Raw genomic sequence first — 19964 nt, forward strand, 5'->3', positions numbered from 1 at the left:
TTGCTCCCAGTAAATTCTGTTAACTGGAGAAAAGATAACCATATAAACTGGGAAAAGAAAAACAAAAATGTCCAAAGTCATGGCCCAGAATCTGTATCCTTAGTAATTACCACTAGTTAAGAAACACCCTAAATGAAAGAATAAAGTTTACTTACTTTGTCAACACCCATCCTCTTAAAACCTGCTTGTAGTATTTTGAAGTTCTGGATGTATTCGTGTTCTAGCTTAGCTTGGAATTTCACTTTCTTCAAGGCAATGGAGCCAGGGAACAGCATGTCCATAAACTGACAGTAGGCAGCCCCTGAATGAGTAACAGAAGAAAATACACACTAGGTCATTAAATGCAGTAGCTATTAAAGCAGCGGAGTGAAAATTTACCCAAACCTGCTTAACCCACTAAATTTTAAAAGTTGTGAAGTGGACCTACAAAACCCCAAAGCTTCATTACCACTTGACTTCGAAATTGGTAATAGGACTGTGGTTTTAGCTGGTAAGTTCTACAACACACTTGCAACCTGGAACCCCATGATGAAAAGAGGAATGTTCCCATGAAATTTTAAAACTATTCTTTATAAGAAAACCAGCATGACAATAAAATGACAACTACAAAGAAAAATGAATGTCAGCGGGAGGAGGGATTTCCCCTGTATTTCAAAGATCCATCCTCTGACACAGGTTTAAAAAAAAAGTTTTTTCTAAGATGTTTGCCTCCCTGAGCTTTTTACATCTCTAAATAAACTTACCTATTATTTTATAAACAAAGTTGAAGACATTTTTGTGTTCCTCCATTTAAATTTTTTCAATTTTAAAGGCCACTATAAGAAATTATTGCATATATTTCATCTCATTTGCTCCCCAATTTCACTCCTTCATCCACTTGCCCATTTTTATCCATCACCACCCCCAGAAGTGTTTTCCTGGCACTTAATATTTCCAGGAATGTTACTTCTCTAATGCCTACCAAAATACACTCTCCTAATACAGGGCAGGCTTCATGTGCACTTACTGCCCTTTCAGGAAAGGAGGCAAGAAATCCAGCGACTAAGCAATAGGTGTTCTGCAGAACGAGGCCGCCTTAATATGCATATTCAACTTATTTTACATCAGGCCAAATTGGTTCCCTGCCAGATCTGGCATAAACAGTGCCATTATCATTATTTTTGGAAAGATACAAAGAAAGCAGAAGCATTTCAATGACCAGAGTGACATGCTTAGTAGAAAGGAGCACCAGAAAGTGAAAGCCTGATTCTTGAGGTGGCTATTTACTCATCCAACAGAAATATACTGTGGGAATTATGTACCAGGCAATGAATTAGCAATATTTATGCTTCTTAAAATGGAGGCACTGGGCTTCCCTGGTGGCGCAGTGGTTGGGAGTCCGCCTGCCAATGCAGGGGACACAGGTTCGATCCCTGGTCCGGAAAGATCCCACATGCCACAAGAGCAACTAAGCCCATGCGCCACAACTACTGAGCCTGCACTCTAGAGCCCACGAGCCACAATTACTGAAGCCCAGGCACCACAACTACTGAAGCCCGCGCACCTAGAGCCCGTGCTCCGCAACAAGAGAAGCCACCGCAGTGAGAAGCCCGCGCACCGCAACGAAGAGTAGCCCCAGCTAGCCGCAACTAGCTAAAGCCTGCTCAGAGCAATGAAGACTCTACGCAGCCAAAAATGAATAAGTAAAGTAAATAAATAAATTAAAAAAAAATAAATAAATAAAATAAAGGAGATTTAAAAGTCATAATTTACCAATTGCAATGTACAGATCTGGTTTGGATCCTGATGCATACAAATCAACTTAAAACACACACACACAGAAGATAATCTATTAAGCATCTACACCCACAGCACTGCTTTACACATGAAAGATATTCTTTCTGAACCAGCAAAATAATGTGCATTTACTAAATTCTCAGGCCCTTCGTGGGACTTTCCATTCAAAACGGCAGTCATCTGCTTCTCAGAAAAAACCTGCTTGAAGAATGTTGTTTTTATTTTAGTGATAGAAGAATCCTTATAGCCATTATAAATGTAAAAACTGAGGACCAAAAACTGTGGCCAAAGACTACAGAGGCAAGAGACCAAGCTTAGAACCAGACCCCAGGTATCCTGACTTCCGGTCCATTGCTCTTTTCCATGTCATTATACACCATATTAGAACACCCTACCCTGGAATAAAGAAGCATTTCCTGAATCAAGGAAGAAAGAGGTATACCATGCTGCTACACTCTGACTGAAAAAGATTTAACAAAGAAAAACACTGAGACCCCACTAAAAATAGACAAATCAACTGGACAATTCACACAAAAAAATGTAAACAGCTGATAAACACATGGGGAGCCAACCTAAGGAAATGATTTTTTAAGAAATCATAGCCTGGCTGCCCAGTGGTTAGGACTCTGCACTTTCACTGCCGAGGGCCTGGGTTCAATCCCTGGTCAGGGAACTAAGATCTCACAAGCCACCAGTGCAGCAAAAAAAAAAAAAAAAAAAAAAAAATTTAATAAAGTAATACCAATTTTTAAAAAATACAGCAAAGATTTACACATGAAACTTGTGTAACTTTATTTACAAGAGTAAAAAATGGAAGCAACCTATATGTCCAAAAATAGGAGTAATCAATTACATAATTTGCACACCATCACCTAAGAGAATATTATGCAAGCATTCAAAGCACATTTTTTTTAATTGTGGGGGGAAAAGCTCAAGATTTAATATTACAAGAAAAAGCAAGATACAAAAACATATCTATAAAATGTCTTCATATATGTAAAAAGATCCATCTTAATATATATGCATAGAAAAAAAAAGACTAGAAGAAAACACAATGTGGAGACTTCCCTGGTGGTCCAATGGTAAAGAATCCACCTTCCAATGCAGGGGACGTGGGTTCAATCCCTGCTCAGGGAACTAAGATCCCACATGCCATGGGGCAACTAAGCCCATTAGCCACAACTACTAAGCTTGCGTGCCTCAATGAGAGAGCCTGCGTGCCACAACTAGAGAGAGAAAACCCACATGCCACAACTAGAGAGACGCCCACGCAATGCAAGGAAAGATGCCGCATGTCTCAACGAAGATTCCACATGCCACAACTAAGACCTGATGCAGCCAAAAATAAATAAATTAAATATTATAAAATAGAAAGAAAACACAATGTATTAGATTAAACCATACAAAGTTATTGTTTTTTACATCAAAAATGATTGAACAGTGGCCATCTCTGGGGACTGCTACTGAATACATTCTATTTTTAAAATATTAATTATGTACTACAATGAATATTATTTTATAATCAAACACAAAAAAAGAAGGTAAATGTTTTTTACAAAGAAGTCTGTCAGCTGCTTTTCTACAAAAGGGCTCAAAACTCCTGGCCTGTAGATGTCTCAGCTTGTTTCAGAAGAGGTTAAAAGGGGCTTTCCTTCCAGTCTCTGCCTTAATAACAAAGGCTGGCAACATAAGCAGGGTAAGAAGGGGACCCCTCAGGTCTTCCTTGGTGGTGCAGTGCTTGGGAATCCACCTGCCAATGCAGGGGACGTGGGTTCAATCCCTGGTCTGGGAAGATCCCACATGCCTCGGAGCAACTAAGCCCGTGCACCACAACTACTGAGCCTATGCTCTGGAGCCCGCGAGCCACAACTACTGAAGCCCGCATGCCACAACTACTGAAGCCTGCATGCCTAGAGCCTGTGTTCCGCAATAAGAGAAGCCACCGCAATGAGAAGCTCATCCACCTCAACGAAAAGTAGCCCCCGCTCGCCACAACTAGAGAAAGCCCACGTACAGCAACAACGACCCAATGCAGCCAAAAATAAATAAATTAAAAAAAAAAAAAAAAAAAAAAGAAGAGGACCCCTCTTACATGGCTGCTGTCCCAATGATCTGGGGCAGGAGAACAGGTCTATGTAAAATCTGTGGCTGGAAAATGCAGACAGACTTCGGGTTGGACCAGCTGTGTCATGGCACCAACCACCAAGTCTCCGCTGACTGCAGCCCCATGCTGCCAGGATCTGTGCTACAAGCACAGGACACACAAGGGCACAATGCAGCCCCTTCTCCAAAAGCTTGCAATATCTCAAGTGCACTGGCTCTCAACCCTTTTGGGTCAAGGGTTCCTTGGAGAATTAGATGAAAGCTGAAGTCAATATTCTACACAGGATAGATGCCTTTCAGGACTTCCCTGGCGGTCCAGAGGTTAGGACTCTGCACTTCCAGTGCAGGGGGCATGGGTTCGATCCCTGGTCAGGGAATTAAGATCCCACATGCTCCGTCACGGCCAAACAAAAAAAAAAAGGATAAATGCCTTCCTATCAGAAAACTCTAGATTAGGAGTCCTCAAAGTTTTACACAAAGGAAACACTATTAAATGTAAAAGTGTTCAGGCTTTTGGAAGTAGGTGAGGCTTAAGTCATCTTAAAGGATGAATAAAATTTGGAAATAGAAGGCTGTGAGGAGTCATTAATGCAGACATTAAAAGTCGACCTCGGGCTTCTCTGGTGGCGCAGTGGCTGGGAGTCTGCCTGCCGCTGCAGGGGACGCGGGTTCGTGCCCCGGTCCGGGAGGATCCCACATGCCGCGGAGCGGCTGGGCCCGTGAGCCATGGACACTGAGCCTGCGTGTCCGGAGCCTGTGCTCCGCAACAGGAGAGGCCACAGCAGTGAGAGGCCCGCGTACAGCAAAAAAAAAAAAAAAAAAAAAAGTCAGCCTCGAGACATCTTAACAAGCGAAACATAATCCTATTTTAATTTTAAAAGCAAGAAACAAAACCGTACAACATTGTGTGCTTGTATTTGTTACTTACTGCAACAGTCTGTAATAGCAATAGACTGGAAACAAACTAAATGTCCATTAATAGGGGACTGATCCAAGGAAATTATGGCACTACACAGCCATAAAAGAAAGGAAAGTGGCACCTGCTACATGGACATGGAACACTCTCCAGAGTGTTCAGTGCAATTAAACACTACCACTTGTGTAAAAGGGGGGAAGAGAACACACACACAAAACACAGACAGATGGATGTTTCTGCTTGTATACACTCTCTCTGGAGGCCACCCAGCTGATAACACTGGTTACTTCAGGGTTGGGGAACTGGGTGGCTAGTAGATGGGCTTACTTTTCACAGGAGACTTTTTGCTGTTTTTGTTCCTTTTGAATTTTAAACCATTTGAGACTTTCAGTTATTCAAAAAGTATGTCAATTATGTTTTAAAATTATAGAAAATACTGAACGTACAGCTAAAATGAGTAACCTTGGGCAAGCTGTTTAACTTCTCTGTCTCAGTTTCTCTATCTATAAAATGGTGATGACAGTCCTTACCTCCCCCCCCACCCCCCCACACAGAGGTTATATAGGTAAAGCACTTTAGAAAGTGCCTGGCCTATAGTAAGAGTTCAATAAATTAAACCATAATTAGGGGGAAAAAATACAGCTAAAAGATAACAATAACTATCACTTGTGACAATACAGCAGATTATGGTTTTCTTCTTAATGTTTCTATGAAGAAGACCTAATTACTTATAATCAGAAGGAAATAAGTTTCTTGTCTCTTGCTTTAATTAACACCAAGAAGTACCTGAAGAATTAGGCAAAATAATTCAAAGAGGTACTTCCTTGAGCAGAGAAGTGACAATAAAAAATGGTCTCTTTGAAAGGCTGCAGACCATCTGATACAGTAAAAGAAGAGTGGGGGAGGGGAGCCTGCAGGGAACGTAGGGCCCTGTTAGGAGGCCACTATGGCAGCAGCCTGCAAACTGAGAAGGGGTTACAGCAAAAGACCCTGCAGAAGACACAGAGAATTTTGTGAGTTAGCCTAAAAAGATGATTCTCAGGCCTGCGACACTAGAAGAATGGTGGAATTATGGCCCAAAATGGAGTGTCTGGAAAAGGGGGCCAACTCGAGGAGAAAACAAAATGGGTGAGGCCTGGTCAGGCTCTTGGTCTCACTTCAGAGCAGCTCTGGGAGCAAGACTGACAAGCTATTTTACATCAGCTTGAGGGCCGGCAGGGCCCCACAATGAGCTAAGAAAAAAGGAAACCTAGCTTTTGCCTGGGAGCATCCAAACACCTCTTCTACTCTGTACAGCACAGAACTGTGAAGGAGGCCAGGATGGAGGGGAGAAGGCAAGGAAGGGGGATCTGAGAACATTCAGTGAGGGCCACCTGACATGTTCAGAGCACCATGCTGGGCCCTTGGAAAAGCGCAGAGGGGCCTGATCGTGGACTGGAATCGGAAGGAAGAGAGGAATGGAAAGCAAATGGCACCCCCACCCCCACCCCTTCTTTGGGGCCACACTGCCTGGCTTGCAGGATCTCAGCTCCCCAACCAGGGATTGAACCCAGGCCACGGCAGTGAAAGCCTAGAATCTTAACCACTAGGCCACCAGGGAACTCCTTTTTTTTTTTCAGCATCCCCCTTCTGACACAAGCGATCCCATCAGAATCTTTCTCTGTGATCAGTGTTTTTTCCTTGATGACTATCTTTTCAAAATACTTGACTAACTCTCCAAAACAGAGAGACTACGGAATGTAATGAATCCTGAAACAAGCGGCCACTCTATCACTGAAAGTCATCCTCACCTTATCTCACTACAAGAGCTAAGCAATGGCTCACTTCACTGTTGGAGGCAGGGAGCCCACAATGCTGATAAAACTCAGCCGTTTCACAGGCAGCCAGCACATGAATAGTGTACGACCTCAGAGCTTTGCCCTCTCAAGGGAAAAACCTATTCCTACCTTTCAAAGCTTGGGCTTGGTAGAGAATTCTGATCTGCATGACCCCCTGCTCATCAGAGGTAAGATCAGGAGGGACCAGGCTCCAGTGTTAAACGTCACTCGGATTCTCCTCGGGCCTCAGTAAACACGAGAATCTGAGGAGCCTCACTTCCTCTCTGACTCCAATCCTCAGGCAGCAGACCTTTTTCAAGGACACGGTGTCTGCGGCTCATCCTGTTTGGTCTCATACTGGAAGCTGAGACCCCATTTCCTAAACGTCAATGTGAAACACAACACAACCTTCTACATACTCTGAGAAAAGTCCCACATGGCTCTCAAGAGGTGAACTAGCTGTGAACAGAAGTTTGTTTATAAATCACGTGCATAATTATTCTGCACTGGGACTTCCCTGCTGGTTAAGAATCCACCTGCCAACGCAGGGCACACGGGTTCGAGCCCTGGTCTGAGAAGAACCCACATGCCACAGAGCAACTAAGCCCGTGCACCACAACTACTGAGCCTGTGCTCTACAGCCCATGAGCCACAACTACTGAGCCCACGTGCCACAACTACTGAAGCCCGCAAGCCTAGAGCCCGTGCTCCACAACAAGAGAAGCCACTACAATGAGAAGCCCACTCAACGCAATGAAGAGTAGCTCCCACTCGCTGCAACAAGAAAGGCTGAGCGCAGCAACGAAGACCCGACGCAGCCAAAAATAAATAAATAAATAAATTTTCAAAGAAAAAAAAAAAAGAAGTATTCTGCACGTTCTACTGGGGAAAAGCCCTTTATCTAGGATAAGAAAAATGGCAGGCAGCAGGCAAAGTTGAAACTCTTCAGATTTTTAATGAGACAATATCACTATAATTGATAATATGTAATTTACATTTGTTCAACTCTCCTCCAAATGCTTCTTTTAAAAGACACAGCATGTATACAGCAGAAAGAGTATAGGCTGTGTGGTCAGAAAGATCCTGGGTTCAAAATCAGGCTCTATAACGTCTAAGCTGTGCCCCGTGCAGTCTCCTCCTGTGTAAAACGAGAATGTGTCCTGCCCCTTGAGAGATCTAGGTTCACCTCAAGGGTCTGGTGCAGAATCAGTATCTGAGAGCTATTTTTACAGGTGAGCCTCACAACAGTGCAAAAGGTGAACCAGATCCTACTACCCCAGTTTATAGATGAGGAACCAGAACATTATGGGACTTGGGACTTCCCTGGTGGTCCAGTGGTTAAGACTCCGTGCTTCCAATGCAGGGGGTGTGGGTTTAATCTCTGGTTGGGGAATTAAGATCCCACATGCTGCACGGAGCAGCCAAGAAATAAAAATAAATAAGTAAGAATAAAATAATTTTTTTTTTAAAGTTATGGGGCTCGTCCAAAGTCACATGGCTCAGTGCAGACTGAAGTCTCTTCATGCCAAGTCCTGACTACTCATGACAGCTCCCTGTCTGAATGAGACAAATCTGGAGCCAGATCAGCACATATACAACTTATCTACATGTGAAAAGAGATCTCATTTTTGAATTAACTAAGTGAAATACATCTTGGAGTATATTTATAATAGAAAGAAGTAATTTTTAGGGAGAAACTGCTGGTGAAAAAGCTGGCTCCAAAGAAAACTAAGATGACCTCATCCCCCCCATTAATCACCAGGCAAACAAGTGCTTTAAAAGCCTCCAACAAATGGGGATGTGGCAGTGAAACTGAGGGAATTAACAGAAAGCAGGGGGAAAGCAGCACGGATCTAAGACTAACAGCCAGTGCCTAAGACTAACAGAGCAACTGATGTTTAATAAGCATGGCTCCTGGGCAACCCTGTCTCACTGTACAACTTCACATCTAGCCTCTCTGACTATCTATAAAACTGAGATTAAATCTCACAGGGGAGGGATTTCCCTGGTGGTCCAGTGGCTAAGACTCCACGCTCCCAATGCAGGGGTCCCAGGTTCGAGCCCTGGTCAGGGAACGAAATCCCACATGCCACAACTAACTAAGAGTTCGCATGCCACAACTAAAGATCCCTGGGCACTTCCCCGGTGGTCCAGTAGTTAAGAATCCGCCTTCCAGGGACTTCTCTGGTGGCGTAGTGGTTAAGAATCCACCTGCCAGGGCTTCCCTGGTGGCACAGTGGTTGAGAGTCCGCCTGCCGATGCGGGGGACACGGGTTCGTGCTCCGGTCCAGGAAGATCCCACATGTCACAGAGCGGCTAGGCCCGTGAGCCATGGCCGCTGAGCCTTCATGTCCGGAGCCTGTGCTCCGCAACAGGAGAGGCCACAACAGTGAGAGGCCCACGTACCGCAAAAAAAAAAACAACTTATGTAAGAGAGAAAAAAGAATCCACCTGCCAATGACACGGGTTCAACCCCTGGTCCAGGAAGATCTCACATGCTGCAGAGCAACTAAGCCCATGTGCCACAACTACTGAGACCGCATGCCACAACTACTGAAGCCCGCGCGCCTAGAGCCTGTGCTCTGCAACAAGAGAAGCCACCACAATAAGAAGCCCGCGCACCACAACAAAGAGTAGCACCGGCTAGACGCAACTAGTGAAAGCCCACATGCAGCAATGAAGACCCAACGCAGCCAAAAAAACCAAAAAGAATCCACCTTCCAATGCAGGGGACAAGGGTTCGATCCCTGGTCAGGGAACTAAGATCCCACATGCCACTGGGCAACTAAGCCCATGCGCCGCAACTACTGATCCCACACCGCAACTAGAGAAGCCTGTGTGTCGCAAAGAGCCCACGTGCTGCAACTAAGACTCGACGCAGCTAAATAAATAAATGTAAATAAATTTAAAAACAAAACAGAAACAACAAAAAAACGAGGTATGCCTGTACACTTCTACCATCATCTGAAAGTTCACAAAACTTAATAAAAAAAAAATGCTGCGTGCTGCAACTAAGACCCAACTCAGCCAAAACTAAATAAATATTTATTTTTTAAAAAAAGAAGAAAGAAAGAAAAGTTGGAAATAACCTAAATGTCCAAAAATTGGGAAGATATTAAACAACTCCACCATATCTACAGAAAGAAATAGTATACAGCCATTAAACGTAATTATTTCCAAGACAGTGAAAAACACTAGAAAATATCCACAATTTAATGTTAAGTGAAAAAAAGCTGGAATATATACAAATATATACGTGCACAGAAAACACCCAAACAGTGGCTTTCTCAAAATGAAACCACCGGCATTTTTTATTTTCTTCTCTCTAGTTTTCTAAAGGTTATACAATTAGTATAGACAGAAACAGAACATGTTTTTGTTCTTGTTTTAAATCATTACCTCTCTGCCAGATTCTTAGTAAACAGTAGGTCAATAAAGTTGTGGCTGAAATGGCAAACTTGCCTGAGTTTGGGCTTGTGCTACTTGGGAATAAGAAACGCCACTGAGGGCTTCCCTGGTGGCACAGTGGTTAAGAACCTGCCTGCCAATGCAGGGGACATGGGTTCGAGCCCTGGTCCGGGAAGATCCCACATGCAGTGGAGCAACTAAGCCCGTGCACCACAACTACTGAGCCTGTGCTCTAGAGCCCGTGAGCCACAACTACTGAGCCCACGTGCCACAATTACTGAAGCCTGCACGCCTAGACCCCGTGCTCCGCAACAACAGAAGCCACTGCAATGAGAAGCCCACGCACCACAACGAAGAGTAGCACCCACTCGCCACAACTAGAGAAAAGCCCACACGCAGCAACAAAGACCCAATGCAACCAAAAATAAATAATAAATTAAAAAAAAAAAAGAAACACCACTGATAAACTAATATAGAACTAGAACAATTGTAATTATTGTCCTTAAATAAGTCACTTCAAATTTGGATGCACACCAGTGCAGATGGAGAAGCTGGGACTAAGCTGCAGGCCTCAGAATGGAGCCTCTACAGCAGGAGACAGTGGACACACAGGCCAGAACAGAGCATGCTCTTTTTAAGCACAGTTCCTCTCAGAAGTGGAATCAGGGCAGAGCTGAAAGAAACCGGGCAGCCCCAACACAGAACCTGAACCTGCACCTTCTGCAATCAGATACGGGCCTGTGCATCCCTGAAGGACCCGCAGACTTTCCTGGAAAAGGGGCCTACTGATTTCTCTTACCTGAGCACAACTGTTCAATCTTTGTCAGATTCAACTGCAGAGACTCATTGATCCAGGCCAGCATGTCATGTCGACTGAGGTTATCACTGGTGACCGACGTTGAGTACACATTCACTGCCATCTTCTACACATGTGAGGAAAAGAGAAGGACTCGTGTTATTGGGCAGCAAGAAGGAGCAAGCATTTCCTGGAGTCACCAGAGCAGACCTGTGGGGACACTCAATTTATAAGCCTCACCTTCTTCCCCAACAGGCCAAACCAGAGACACTAGGATTCCGGCCACAAGCCTGGATTCCATGAATAAACATGACCTGAAATGAAATACATCAGCCAGCCTAAAATTCAGGCCCCGTTTTAACGTGACTGGCATAAAATTTAATGGGATTGGCATAAAATTTTAAGCTACAAAAGACACTAAGTAAAGGAATGATTGTTTTATGAAGGGAGGCTGATGCACAAGCAAAAATGTTCTCTGCTTAGAAAACGTCAATCCAAGTTTATCCACTAACATATCAAAATGTTTACACCAGTTTTCTTCAGATGGTGGGCTTTTGTATTAATTTCTCTTTAGTTTCCACTATAAAGTTTTCCAAATTTTCTTTAAAGACTATGTCCACTTTTATAATCAAAAAAGTAAATAACCTTTTCAATAACCTAAGTACTACAAGGTGTTGGCAATGACCTCACAGTGAAAAGACCTTAGTACCAATTCTCTGCTGGGCCTCCTGAAGACAGGGCATCTGAGGGCCTACTAAGCACCAGGAGCTTAGCAGACACTTGTCACTTAACCCAACAACTCACTGCAAGGCTCACTTTATTCTCCTCATTTTACAGGTAAGGAAAAAGGTGCAGCACAGAAGCCCTAGGAATTGGCAGCCAAGTCTGCCCGGCCCCATCATCCACATTCTTTCCCCTCCCCTAGAAAATCTGCCCCTCACCTTTCCGCCAGGCTTTCCAATTCAAAACAACAAGCACAGAGAAACACATTAACTGAAAATGTTTACCAAGCACTGTTCTAGGGGAAACAGATATGCAGGAAAGACAAGTTGCCTGTCCACAGGAAGCTCACTTTCTAGTATAAGTCTGACACTGACCACATACACAAATGTCGTTTCAGGCAACCATTTACGTAATGAGGGTGGAGGGGAATGCGGTCAGGGAAAGCCTCTCGGAGTTGATGTTTGAGCTTAAGAATCAGAAGGAGGCAGCCCCGCGAAGATGTGGAAGAAGGGTGCCTACAGGCCAGTGAGCAGAGGGATAGCAGGAACAGAAGTGGGAAAAGAAGTGAAGAAGCCAGATCCTGTTAGGACTGCAGGCTGTGCTGAGGAGTTTAGATTTTATTCTTTAACTGTTAAGGAATCCATTGTGGGGATTTAAGTGGGGTAGAATCACACTCTCGTTTAAGTTTGAAAAAATTACCCTGGGACTTCCCTGGCAGACCAGTGGTTATGATGCCACGCTTCCACTGCCAGGGGCACGGCTTCGATCCCTGGTCGGGGAACTAAGATCCCGCTGGCACAGTGTGGCTAAAAAAGAAAAAAAGAAAAGAAAAAGATCACCCTGGCAGCTGGTGGAGAACAGACAGTGGGAAGGGAAGACTCAAGCAATATGAGATAAGGGGAGGTGTATCCAGATCTAAATGAAATCCCTGGGCAATTACCATAAGGACACATGACTATAAAATATTAAATTTCAAGATGATCTTGACATTTAAATTTTCCTCGTTTCATGTGACATCAATATGACCAACAGGAGGAAAAAAACTCAGAGCAAATTTGGAACCACCATGGGTCGCCATGCTCTCTTGTGGCACTTCATTCCTTCACCTAGCGACTAGCTAGACTTCCCACGTGTCTCCTGCACGCCTCACGAGTCACACAGCTACAGAATGTGAGAGCCAGAAGATGAAGATCTCCCATCCAATCCCCTTTTTATGAACAGAGGTGACTGCGGTCTAGAGAGATAAATGACTTGGCAGGTCTGTGCCCTCACATCCCACATTCCCCCATTCCCCGCAGCACTCAGCACACTGACTTGCACACAACGGGCTCAGTAAATGCTACCTGTTTTCAGGCTGGCAGGAGAGAGAAAAATGTGTCTGTGTAAACTCTTTTCAGAAAGCAAACTATCAACAGTATTACTTAAACTCAAATGAGAAAACCATGTTATACAAGGAGCCAATACAATTTAGTTCCTAACTCCACTGGGAAATTAATCCCACAGCACTTCATTCAAACCTCTGCAACTGTCATTACCTCTTCATTTCTGAATCATTCCCGGATGAGATCTGGACCAGTAGGCAATTTGCTCCATACCAAGAGCTGAGTATCTGAAGCCTGGGTTTGAACGTGAGGCTGTCACTCATTAGTTGTATAACCTTGGGCAAGTTACTTAACTTCAATACACCTCAGTTATCTTGTGAGTTAATGCTACCTATCTGAAAAGGGTGAGGTGAGGTTTAAATGAGATAATGCACAAAAAATTATTTCGTATTAAACAAACAAGCGCCAGGGCGGGGAGGGACCTTGTCTCACTCATCCTCCTATCTCCAGCACCAAAAACAGTGCCTGAGACTTGCCACCACCATCTCTCATCTCCATCCACCACAACAGCCATCAAATTAGTCTCTAACTCAAACTGTTTTTACACAGCAGCCAGGGAGAATCTTCTGAATCAAAAATCAGACCAAGTGTCTCCTCTGTTTAAAATCCCCAAATGAATGAGTAAATGAAATGCATACTGTGCGCAAAATGCTATTATCAGGTACCAAGGTGAGACACATCCAAACAAAAACCACCACGGTCCCAGGCTGAGCACTTGTAATCTATTTTGGCGACACTCATATATACGTACATCGGGTGATGTGTGTGTCGTGCTGCCATAAAGTGTAAGCAGCTGGTTAAGCCACGTGTGTCTCCTAACCACACCCCACCTCAGAAAACATGAATGGCCTTTCATCATCATATAACTCAAAACTCTTTCATTAGCAGTACATTAATACCTGGCCCCATGTGCTCTGCAAACTGCAGCCACTAAATGCATGGGGTTAGGCACCCTGTAGATGTGCAGTAAACATCCACTAACTCAACTACTTAATTGGCTCTTCCAGGCAGTCAAAACAGAGCCCAATCCTCAGAGCCTCAGCTACAGCTCGTGACAGCTCACTCTTCCTCTACAAGGATCCCACTGCTTGGCCTCAGTGGAAGACCCCATGACCATCACGTAAACCTCACCGCCTTAAAAGGCTCCTTGATCCATGTTTCAAGTGCCTTGAAAAAAGCTCCCCCTTGCCTCTCCAGGTATCTCTTCTCCTTCAGCAGGTCTCCTAGCAGGCCCCCAAACCCACTTTGATTCACTGATGGCTGATGAGCACCTATTACTTTCAAGGCACCATACTGAGCCCTATGGAAAGAGGGGGAGGAAGCTGCCACCAGAAAAAAAGCAATGTGACCCTAATTAAATACTTCACCTTTCCGGATCACAAAGAGCTCACCTGTAAAAGATGAACAATATCTTCACAAGGTGGTGGTGAGGATTAAATGAGAATCTGAGTGAAAGCACAGCGTGTCCTAAGCTTCCCTATGTGCCAGAAACCACTACACACTTTGACACACCACCGCAAAGGGCACATTGGATAAAACATGCCCTCTAGATCTGATCCTCAGGGAGGCAGCATAATACAGAGGTTAAGGGCCTGGACTCAAGAATCACAGGCGGGTCTCCCTGGTGGTGCAGTGGTTGAGAGTCCGCCTGCCGATGCAGGGGACACAGGTTCGCGCCCCGGTCTGGGAAGATCCCACATGCCGCGGAGCGGCTGGGCCCGTGAGCCGTGGCCGCTGAGCCTGCGCGTCCGGAGCCTGTGCTCTGCAACGGGAGAGGCCACAACAGTGAGAGGACCGCGTACCGCAAAAAAAAAAAAAAGTCACAGATGTGGATTCAGCCACTTGCTGGACACCATAAAGCAAATCATCTCTCAGAGCCTCGGTCCCCTAATTTGTAAACTGAAGATAATAACTCTTAGAGACAGTGTAATATTAAATGACATAATGCCACACAACACCTGGCACACAGCAAGTGCCCAATTAGCAAACAGCTATTATTACTACTCTTAGAGACACCCCATTACAGAGGTGGATGGCAGGGCTGGTGTACCTTCCTTCAGTGGGCCTCAGGAGTCTCATTCCCAAAATGGAGGAGAGGCCAAGCTCTGCCCTGCAGCACCCCAGGTCAGCTGTGAAGCAGGGACTGAAAAAGCACTGTTCATGTCACCTTGTTATATTATCTTCCCAGTGAGCATATAAAATTATCTTTTCCAAGTATTAATTTTCTCATTTCCTGTCTTCCCACCAAAATGTAGACTCCTAGAAAGCAAGTCTTTGCCCTCCTGCTCCTGGGTGTATAGCCAGCGCTTAGCACAGTGCCTAGCACCTAGTGGACGCTCAACAAATACCGATGAAGAAAGGAGGAAGTCCAGTGAGCTGGCCTGCTTTTTGCTTTTTTGCTATGTACCACGACGAGAGCTTTCTGCATGTAGTATCTTTGTCCCCCGTTTTACGGATGAGAAAACTGAGGCCCAGAGAGGTTAAATCACCTGCCCAAGATCGCACAGCAGGGAATTCAATACAGGTATGAATCCAAAACCCGAACTCTTAATCAGGCAGCACCGTCTCCTACAGTGGGGGTCCTCAGAGCTCCCAGCAGGACCCACTTCAACTACACAGGCCCCCTACCCGGCACAGCCACCCCGGAACCTCCTGCCTCCGCCGTCCGTGTTCCACGCCTCGGCCGCAGCCCATAAGCCCCCACGCCGCCGAGCAGCAGCCCCCACTTCCGGCCCGAGGCCCCGCCCCCCGGCAGAGCGGAGAGCGCGCGCCCCCCAGCCTGGCCCGCGCGCTTCCCCCAGCCTGGCCCGCGCGCGCCGGGTCACGGCCCCGCCCTTCCCCCACCCGGCCCGAACGGCACCGCTGAGGGGAGCGGCCCGAGCACCGCTCGCAGAACCCGCCGGCGCTCTACCCGCCCCGAGGCCCGCCCGCACGCCCCCGGCCGCCGCCCCGTGCCCGCTAGCCGGCTCACCGGCTCTCGGCTGGACCGCGTCCGCTGCCCGTACCCGGCTCCGGTTCCGTCTTCGTCTCGTTCAAACCGCCTGACCCCGCCCGCCCGCCCGCGCGATGACCTCACACGCACCCCCCCATTACGCGCCGACGTAGAGGCTCGTCATCGCCCGCCGGCTCCTTTTATAGAGAGGGACTAAGCCGCGCACTGGGGGCGGAGCCCGACACTTGATCGACGGCTGGGGTGCCCAAGGGGCGGGGCGCCGGCTGCCGGGGCAATGCAGCCGCGTGGTCTGCCGCAACCAATGAGATCCCTCCTCGTGCCGGTGTGACTCCGCCTAGAAGGCGGGATCCAGTTACAAATTCTACACCCCCAGTAGCCAAAAGAATTGGTTTTACAATGAATTTCTACAAAAATGAGTTATTGGATAAAAAATAAATCAATACGGGCTTTGAGGAAGGACTTAAAAGTCACCTCAGAGACACGTTCTGTGACTATTCTATCTAGAGTGACCCTACAACCTCATCGTCCGTTCTTTTCTTAGTATAGTCACATCTTGTTTATGCCTTTACTGTCTGCCTTCCCGTCAGTTCCACGGAAGGAAGGCTTTTCTCAGTCCTGCTCCCACCGTGTCCCAGAGCCTGACACATAGGTTCTTAGTAGAGACTTGCTCAAAGAATGAATTACACCCACTTTACAGAAGAGGAAACTGAGTGTCAGAGAGGTCAACTGCCCAGCATCACAAAGACTGATCCAGGTTTCCAGCTGGTTTCCTTGCCCAAATATCATTTATTCTTGTGTTCAACAAATATGTATTTTCCCTGATCAATCAGGCCCTAGGATTTTGGTGATGACCAAGAACCAGACATAGCCTCTGAGCTCTTAAAGTTTCCAGTCCAGCAGGGAAGGCAAAGCACATAACTAATTACACGTCACTACTTAATTACAAACCAGACTTAGTGTTAGGCAGGAGGAGGCTGTGGCAGGAGTGATGGCACCTGCATTGCAAGAGGTGGGGTCCTGGAGGCCTCTTCTGGGCTGGGTCTCTCCCTCCCCTGAGGCCTGGAGAGATGTTCAGGGAAGAATAGGTTGGGGAGCTGGGGCAGGAGCTATTTATCAACTGGCCAGGAGGCACTTCAATATTTTAACCACCAGTATACAGCTGGGTAGTCTCTCTGGTATGCAGTGCTCCAAGAGTGCAGCATGAGACCTGACCTCACCTGAGGAGTATGGGAAGGCTTCCCAGAGTTGATAGTTGCCCTAAAATATGAGACGTTAACCCAGCACAAGAGTAAGGGTAGGAATAGACAAACAAGAGGATGCAGCAAAGAGCCCTGTAACCATATGATTACAGCAGTAGTAGTAATATTAGCACTATAGTGAATTGATACGAAGTCTGGATAATTGAGTAAAGATATTCATAAGTGATTTGGGCAATATAATGTGTTATCATCTTATACACAAGGACATTAAGTTTCCAACAGTTTCAGTGAATTTCATAAGTAGCAAAGCCAGCAGGCCTGGGTTCAAATCCTGACTCTGCTAGGAGTTAGAATCAAATGATGTGTGTAATGTTCTTAGACCACTCCTAGCACATAGTGTGTGTTCAATAAATGTTAGTGATTTCGAAGTCCCTTTCGATTAATGTCAACGTTCAATTACTGTCAACTGATTGTTGTCAGCAGTACCTAAAAGCCATTTGGGGTGAGGGAGGAATGGGTGTGGGGAATGAAAGCCAAGTCAAGAAGAGCCTCAAGTGCCAGTCTAGAGTTTGAACCTGGTTCTGGAGACACAGGACATCACAGGTTTCTGAGCAAGGGCCTCTGAAATAAAACTCACCTACCCTCCCAGGAGACAGCTCCCCAAAGAGCGAGGGTCACGTGATCTCCTCAGGCTCCACCCTCCTCCCTGAGGCGATTAGCCAAGGTTGTCTGGGTCAGATTAAGCTTTGACTGAGAAAGGCCAGAGGGTAAACAGAAAAAAGAACTTCCATCCAGCAGGTGAAAGTTGGGAGACTTTACTATGCGTCTTTAAGCTACCGTTTTAAAGTATGAGGTAATCTCATTTTCCCAGATAGAAATTGTGAGTCTCCTCTACGAAAACAAAACCAAAACACTATGACTTCAAGACCCGAGTTTTCCAAATGTATGACAAGATTATTGAACTAAAAAATGGTGTCAGGTCTCATTTGCCTTGAGGACCTCACAAGCTCATGCAGGAGAGGACTGCAAAAGTAAGAAATGATAATACAGAGTGCTTTGTGCTGAGATGGATTCTTCTATCTGTCCACAGGGAAGGAGGGCTCAGATTAGGGGATGTCTCTTAATGCTGCCTAGAGTGGAGGCAAAGGAGCCTTCCTGGAAGAGGTGAGAACTGGAGGACCTGTCTGGCAAAGTGGAGAAGGCTGTTCCAGGCAGAGAACAGCGCATGCAAAGACTCAGAGTAAGTAGTCCCAACTCCAGTAATAAAGTTAAACAGAAAGAAGGAAGAAAGGAAAGAAGGCAGAAAGGAAGGAGGGAAGGTAAGCTGGAAAAAAGTAAGAAGGGAAGGAAGCAAGAAAGGTAAATTGTACCATAGGCTGCAAAGGCCAGCAGGTAATTTCAGGATCCAAACACACACACACACACACACACACACACACACACACACACACACACAGAGATGCAGGTGAGACCGATGGATTCGCAGAACAGATTCTAACTTACACCTCCTTTGCCACTGGCTGTGTGGCCTTGGGTATGTTAGACTTCTGAGCCTCAGTTCTCTCACCTATGATCACAATAATCACTGCCTCACTTCAGGGTTGCTGGGAGGATTCTCTAACAGTAAACAATAAAGCAGCCGCCACTTACTCAGCACTCACTACCCACAAGCACTCTGCACGTGCTTCACATACACTGAATCATTTGATCCACACGTCAACCTTATGAGGTTATTATCTCCATTTTACACTGGATAAACTGAGGTACAGAGTGGCTATGGAGCACATCCAAGGTCACAAATAAGGAGGGGGTGAAGCCAGGAGAGGCATCCAGTCTGGCTGCAGAGAGGAATCAAAGATGAAACACGGGCCTGGAACAGAGAATCCCTCAAGAAGCAGTTGGCTGGAAAACCAGAGGGACTGAGGTAGAGTGAGGCACCCTCTCTATCTAGTGCTCATCTCCAACAGCCATGGAAAAACTGTCCAGAGGTCAGTCCCTGCACCCCCAGGCAAGATCCCTTCCACAGGTCTCTGGGGTGCCGGATGCCAAAGCCACCCCCATCAACTCTCCCTAACAAGGAGCACGGGGACCCCAATATGATGGAGGGGAGGGGGGTGATGGACACAGTTTCAATGCCAGATGCTGCTGTTGCTATAGTTAGCATCTGAGCCCAGCTCCTTTGAAACACCTAGGTGAATACTACCTGTCCTTCCTTTTTAAGACTTTAATACATTAATATTGGATGTTACCATCACTACCAGCACCGTCATTAACACTGCATTGATTAATGGGTTTCGTTATCACAATGCCATTCAATACATGTGAGGGCTTACTACGTGCCAGATACCAGGCAAAGCAATTTACCCAGATCACAGCCTTGAACATTCACAGCAGCCCTAGGAAGTAGGTAGGATTTATGATTCCCACTTTTATAGAGATGAAAAATTCCAAGGGTCACCTGCCCAAGTGATACAACATGCCAGACCCCAGATACAGCCCCAGGCAACTGGAAGACTTTCAGAAAAGGCCTACTTGTGGTGCAAACCAACTACTTCCCCAAGATCAGAATTTTCATTACATTCTCCATTTGGCCCCAGACCTGGGGTCACTGCTATCCAAACCTGGCCCCCATCTTGAGAAAATACGGAGAACTGCCCCGGCAGCCCCACCAAGGTCTCCCCGCTAGCCTGCCCACAGGTAGGCCAGGACACCCAAGGGCCCCTCATCTGAAGAGCTAGTTCATCTCCTCTCTTGGGGTTTTGAGGCCGAGGCTGTTTATTTTGCTTCATCCTGTCCTGGCATTTGGTGCAGCACTGTATACAAGATGGCTTAATAGGGCAGCCAAGGCCCCTGGGGCCTGAACACCTGAGCAGAGCGCCAGCCTGGCTTGG

The 19964-nt window shown here is 46.1% G+C and overlaps 1 protein-coding gene across 4 annotated transcripts in view; it reads right to left on the reverse strand.

Annotated features, from left to right (window-relative positions):
- Positions 1-19964, reverse strand: part of MAPRE1 (microtubule associated protein RP/EB family member 1) — a 46419-nt gene that overhangs the window by 18933 nt on the left and 7522 nt on the right. The window contains exons 1-3 of one of the 4 annotated variants that reach the window (XM_029220602.1): positions 15893-15959; positions 10820-10943; positions 156-301 (exon numbers count right to left, since the gene is read on the reverse strand). In XM_029220602.1, coding sequence (XP_029076435.1) covers positions 156-301; positions 10820-10940 — 267 coding nt within the window. In that variant the 5' untranslated portion in view covers positions 10941-10943; positions 15893-15959. Of the gene's footprint in view, positions 1-155; positions 302-10819; positions 10944-12238; positions 12279-15892; positions 15960-19964 lie in introns of those variants that run through there. The other 3 variants (XM_029220605.1, XM_029220603.1, XM_029220604.1) reach the window with 3 other exon arrangements.

This window comes from Monodon monoceros, unplaced genomic scaffold (assembly GCF_005190385.1).
Source record: "Monodon monoceros isolate NGI ecotype Baffin Bay Population unplaced genomic scaffold, NGI_Narwhal_1 Super_Scaffold_13, whole genome shotgun sequence".
NCBI classification, from domain to species: Eukaryota; Metazoa; Chordata; class Mammalia; order Artiodactyla; family Monodontidae; genus Monodon; species Monodon monoceros.